At 42.4% G+C, this 5,417-nt stretch overlaps 1 protein-coding gene across 1 annotated transcript; it reads left to right on the top strand.

Moving 5' to 3' along the window:
• Positions 1-4,109: 4,109 nt before the first annotated feature.
• On the top strand, positions 4,110-4,967 carry LOC104451687. The gene has a single exon (XM_010066287.3). The coding sequence runs from the start codon at positions 4,110-4,112 to the stop codon at positions 4,965-4,967; it is 858 nt and encodes a 285-aa protein (XP_010064589.2).
• The last annotated feature ends 450 nt before the right edge of the window (positions 4,968-5,417 follow it).

The following is a 5,417-nucleotide window of genomic DNA, read 5'->3' as shown; positions in this document are numbered from 1 at the left end:
ACCACTCACGGTCCTTTCCATTCGATCAATCATTTCATAGCATCAAATCAAAGTAATGATCAATGAACCTAGTCAATTACATGTCAGTCGGACCATTTCTAGGTCATCTCACTCCACACTATATAATCTCCAATAGTATACTTAGTCATAGAGCTACATTAATGCTCTCAGGTGTTGTTTTCGCCAACGTGATGTACAATAAGCACTTTATGTGCATGCTCTTAGGCATTCCAATTACTTTTAGCCACACAGGCACGATATTCGACACATAGAAGTACGGCCACGCAGGCACGATCTACGCCACACAGGCATGATTAATTATCGCCACACAAGCTTGATCAATTATCGCCACACATGCATGATCAATATTCAACAATTTACGTGCATTCTCTAAGGCATCCTACATGCCAAAGCGATGTAATAGTCGCCGAGCCATGTCACACAGCATTTCTTTTTCTCTTTTATCATACTCAATAAAATATCGTGTGTGGGCACACAATTGGCCTTAGCCAAAATATAATAATTTCGTTTCCACAAATCCCACCATTGTTTACGTCCAGCAAAACACTTTTGGTGCTGTCAACCGACACCCGGTTATTTTCCAATTAATTATTCAAATTAATTAATCCAGGAAAATAATCTTATAATCACAATTAATTCATTTCAGCACAAAATAAAGCCCAATTAAATAAATGGACTGCACCACGATGATCATCACAAAATTTCGATCTTCGGCTAACCTAGCCTTAATTTCCGAAAAATAAATAAATAAATAAATAATTTTGAAAATTAATCATTAATTACAATAAATCCAATTTAGCTCAAAATAAAGCCCAATTAAATAAATGGGCTGCACCACAATTATCAGCATAAAATTCCAGTCATCGATCACCTCGGTTGAATTTTCGGAAAATAAATATTTAATTAAATTAATTTCGAAAAATAATATTTAATTACTAAAAATTCCACTTAGGCCCGAATTGCCAAATTGAAGCCCAATAAGGATTGGGAAAAATCCCGAGCTACCTTCAATAAATAGTATACCATGTCTACTTGCTAAATGCACACTCAATTCGTCTAATTCGCATCACAATTGACTAATAAACACTAATTCATACTAATCTAACCACCTAAACCAAATTAATTAAAACTAATCAACCCTTAAGCATCATTAGTCTACTACGTAAGGATTAGTGAGATTACTCACCGGAATTGCGCACAAATCGGATCAATTTGACTGGGACGGCGCGAGGGTTGATACTTCCCAAAGCACAACTCGGGTTCGAGGCCTGGAAACGGCCCAAAGCAGGCCTTGAACAGGGTTGGAATCCCACTTTTCCAGCCACTGTTCTTGGCTGGACGAAGCTCGTCCAGTGGCTGAGCTGGCAAGGCGAGGCCGGTGGAGGGTGAGGGGAGCTTCGGTGAGGCCAGACGGTGGCCGAAGGGGTTCGGGCTGCGGCTTGTGGTGGTCGAACAAGGCTGGGCAGAGGCGGCAGCTCAGCTGGACAGGGCAGACAGCACACGAGCGGGCGAGCTGGAGATGAACGGCGGTAGGCGGCAATGTGCTGGTGGAGCGGACGCCGGCCCGGCGTGGCTGTGACGGCGACAACAGCTCCAGTCTTCAGGTGACGATGGCCGCTTTCGTTTCGTTGTCTTTTGTCTTCGCACAAATAGAGAGGAAGAGAAGGGGTGGCGACGACGGCCCGGGGATGAGGAAGAGACAAAGGCAAGTGGTGAGTGGCGGAGCGTGGGCAGCGCGGCGGCTACTTCGATCTTCAAACGACGGTGGCTGCTGCTTCTATTTTGTTGTCTTCGCTTCAGCTTCTACCTCACATGAACGGAGAGGGAGAGGGGAAGGAGAGAGAAGAGAGAAGAGAGAAGAGAGAGAAGAAGAGATAAGAGTTAAGAAGTTTGAAAAGTCAAAGTGAAAAGCAAAGTGGAAGACAACGGGGGCGAGTTAGTGGAGGGGTTTACACACGAGGGAAAAGGGGAAAAAGAGAGAGAGAGAGAGAGAGAGAGAACGAAAAGAAAGATGGAGAGAGAAAGGGGGAAAAAGAAAGGTGAGAGAGAGAGAGAGAGAGAGAGAGAGATAGAGAGAGAGAAAGAAAGAAAGATGGGAGAGAAAGGGGGAAAAGAAAAGGTGTTTGGCTCAAAAAAGGAAAAGAAATGGGAAATGGGAAGAAAGCTAAGAGAATTTCTTAAAATAGAATATTCTCATCCCAATTTCTTTTCAATAAGCTCTATGATTTCCAAAGAAAATTCAACTTAGAGCACTTGATCCACTTGCGATTCTACATCCAATTTCCTTCTTAATTTCTCTCAAATAACTTTCCCAAAGATCAATTGATGTCTTGAATATCAAATTGATTATTTTCCTCATTCAAGAATCCCTCATGCTTCTCAACTTCACAATCAGAATTAATCCCCGGCTTCAATTGAACGAAAACGCCCTAACCTAACTTTTTCCCAAAAAGTTTCAGTTGACAAAGAAAAATCTTCGAGACTGAGTCGGGGATCCTAGAATTTATTGTGACATGAGAACCTGCAATTTGAAATCGGACTTAAATCAACGGTTAATTTCCATTTGGCACGTTTTTAGCGTAACCTAGGCTACCGGGTTGTTTTCAAAACTTTTTAAGGCAAATGACCCATGGTCGATTTTCTTCGAACCACTATAAACCCATTTGACTCGATGGTGACTCTCGATTGTAGTGAAAATCTCAAGAATTCAATTACGGACACAGGGTACCAAAACGACAATAAAATTAGATTAGTGTTGGTCGACGAGAATTTTCCAATTTAGTGGAGTCATCCATGATCGGCTATACATCTTAGTCGAATAAACCTATCTCTGATCTTAAATCGATTTTTAACTGTGCCACAATGGCCTCTAAAAATGAGCACAGTCGAGAAGTCGATTCTTGATCGAATTCTCAAGTTTATTGCCTTAAAATTTCTTAATTACCTACCCAGACAGTCTAGTTATTTCAAGAATGATCGGCTTTGAGAATAGCGTTATAAACGCATCAACGAAATGCCCGATTAATTCAGTAGAAAACAGGTTGAGAAATTCAGGATATCACACTGCAGGCCCTGCTTTCGTGCTGCAGCCTTCTCGACCAAGTCTCAGAAAATTGCTGGATTAGGCAATATATGCATTCTGGCTAATTTAATTTTAGTGTCCATGAAATATCAGCATATAACCCATTCTTCATTTGTCGATAGTGATCGAATGATATTTGATTTCTAAGATGATTGAGGTCCTGTAACTAGCGGTCCTCAAAAGCCTTCGGAGTGCACATCAACAATTGAGAACCGCAGCTTCTTACTGACTGTCCTTCTCGGAGTCCTCCTAAACTAGTCCTTATTGTCACTCCTGAAGAGATGCCAACAATTAGTCAGCCTCATGAATAGAGATGATGATAAGAGACGACTTCTAGTTTATCAGAAGCTGCGATGCTGTAAAGATTCCGTTTGTCCCCAAGCTCCATTATCACATGAATTGTCGCCATCCACATGCTCAACTTCAACTTTAAAACATGCATGATCTTCCATTGCCATCCTCCTGTCTGAGATCCTGGAAGCAAGCTGCACGTATGTGTGATTGTTGAAAGCATAAAAAATTTCATTTTTTAGAGACCGGGAACCCGGAGGAGACACTGAGGAGGGGTTTTTGGATGAACTGTAACATGTGCAATGCATAGACTCCACGATGTAAAGATTCCACTTGTCTCCAGGCTCTGCCATCAGATGAATATTTTTCGAGCCCACAGCTCAGGTTCAGCATTTAATGATGCACTATAGCATGGTCGCCCCTCTGTCTGAGAATCCTCAAGACACGCTACACTCGTGTACGAGTTTCTTTTAAACCATTACATCTCTACTATTGATTCTCGTTTCGTATAGATTGGAAAGCCAGCGGAGGCATTGTCGGGAGGCTGTCGGAAGATGCATGACATGACAGGTAATGCGAGGCCGCAAGAATGGGATAGTGGACTGCGTCTTGCTCGGTATAAATATACAAGGGTGTGGGAGGCCTGCCTGGAACAACTCTTTCTCATAGAAAAAAATTACATCCAGAGAAGTTAACGAGCCTCCTTCTCTCAAAGATGGCTTCATCAATTGAGACCTTGAAAATTAGTGGCCATTTCCGATCTGTCAGCTTGCCTTCTAGGAGCCACCCTCTCGCGACAACTACAGAGGAGCATTTGTCTAGGCTCAGATCATCAGAAGCCGCGTCCTCATCCTCATTGGCATCCCAAAGCTTGGGAGAACTCAAGGGCTTGTATGACTGCATCGATGACTTGCTTCAGTTGCCTCTCACTCAACAGGTTCTTTCCCACCTGAGAAGTCCCGCCGAAGAGTCGTTGGACCTTTCTCTCATGCACTTAGACGTTTGCGGGAACGTGAGGGAAGCTTTCTCACAGACGAAGGAACGTATCCAGGAGCTCAAATCATCTTTGAGAAGAAGAAAAGGAGGAGATTCCAGCTTCGCCGTAGAGGTAGAAGCATACATCAACTCTAGAAAAAAGTTGAACAAAGTAATCAGCAAGTACTTGAGAAATTTGAAGAAGGAAGGGTCTAAGAAGGCCTCTCACAATGAAGCTACCCTCAGCATACTAACTGAAGCTGGAGAGATCAGCGTTTCCGTATTCGGGTCCCTCTTAGGTTTCCTTGCTCTGACAAGTGCAAGCACCAAGCCTAGAGGCTGGTCCCGAGTGTCGAAACTGCTGGGACCTAAACGCGTATCACGTGACGGAGGAAAGGAAACCAATGAAGTGCAAGGCTTGGATGCCCTCGTGCTCTCCCTCAGATCGAGCAAAGACATCAATAATCAAGTAGGCGATCTGTCAAAGCGATTGGAGGAACTAGAGGCGAGCATTCAAGAAATTGAGGATGAATTGGAATGCATTTTCAGGCGCCTGGTGAAATTGAGGGTTTCCCTTCTCAACATTGTTAACCACTAGAAAACAATAGTCTCTAGGGATGCCACTTTGACAACCGCATCCATAGTACGATTTTTGTAACATGTACAGCACGGCATTGTGTCATTCGAGATCGACAATCAATATATACATCAAAACCTGCAGATTAATGATCTATCCCATGTCTCTCTCCTGGTATTCGCATAATGATTCTGTTTCTATACAGGAGTTTTCGACTTCATATCTAAATTATCCATGTGAATCAGGAAAAGGAAAATGAATTACTATCGTCATCTGTGGAGTTTGGAGGGTAAGAAAAATCCAATTGCCTTGCTACCGTAATGTTGGGATTTCATGAATTAAAATTAACAAAAAGAATGCAGCGGAAACAAAAATGATATATTTTATACATAATTCTCCGAAGGCATTGTTTGTGCGTTTTAATTAAAAGTCTAAATATAAAAGGGAGCTAAACAAATTGCTTCTCGAAGC

This window comes from Eucalyptus grandis, chromosome 6 (genome assembly GCF_016545825.1).
Source record: "Eucalyptus grandis isolate ANBG69807.140 chromosome 6, ASM1654582v1, whole genome shotgun sequence".
In the NCBI taxonomy this organism is placed as follows: Eukaryota; Viridiplantae; Streptophyta; class Magnoliopsida; order Myrtales; family Myrtaceae; genus Eucalyptus; species Eucalyptus grandis.
Note: the sequence above shows the minus strand (reverse complement) of the source record. Positions and strands in the feature narration are given on the sequence as shown.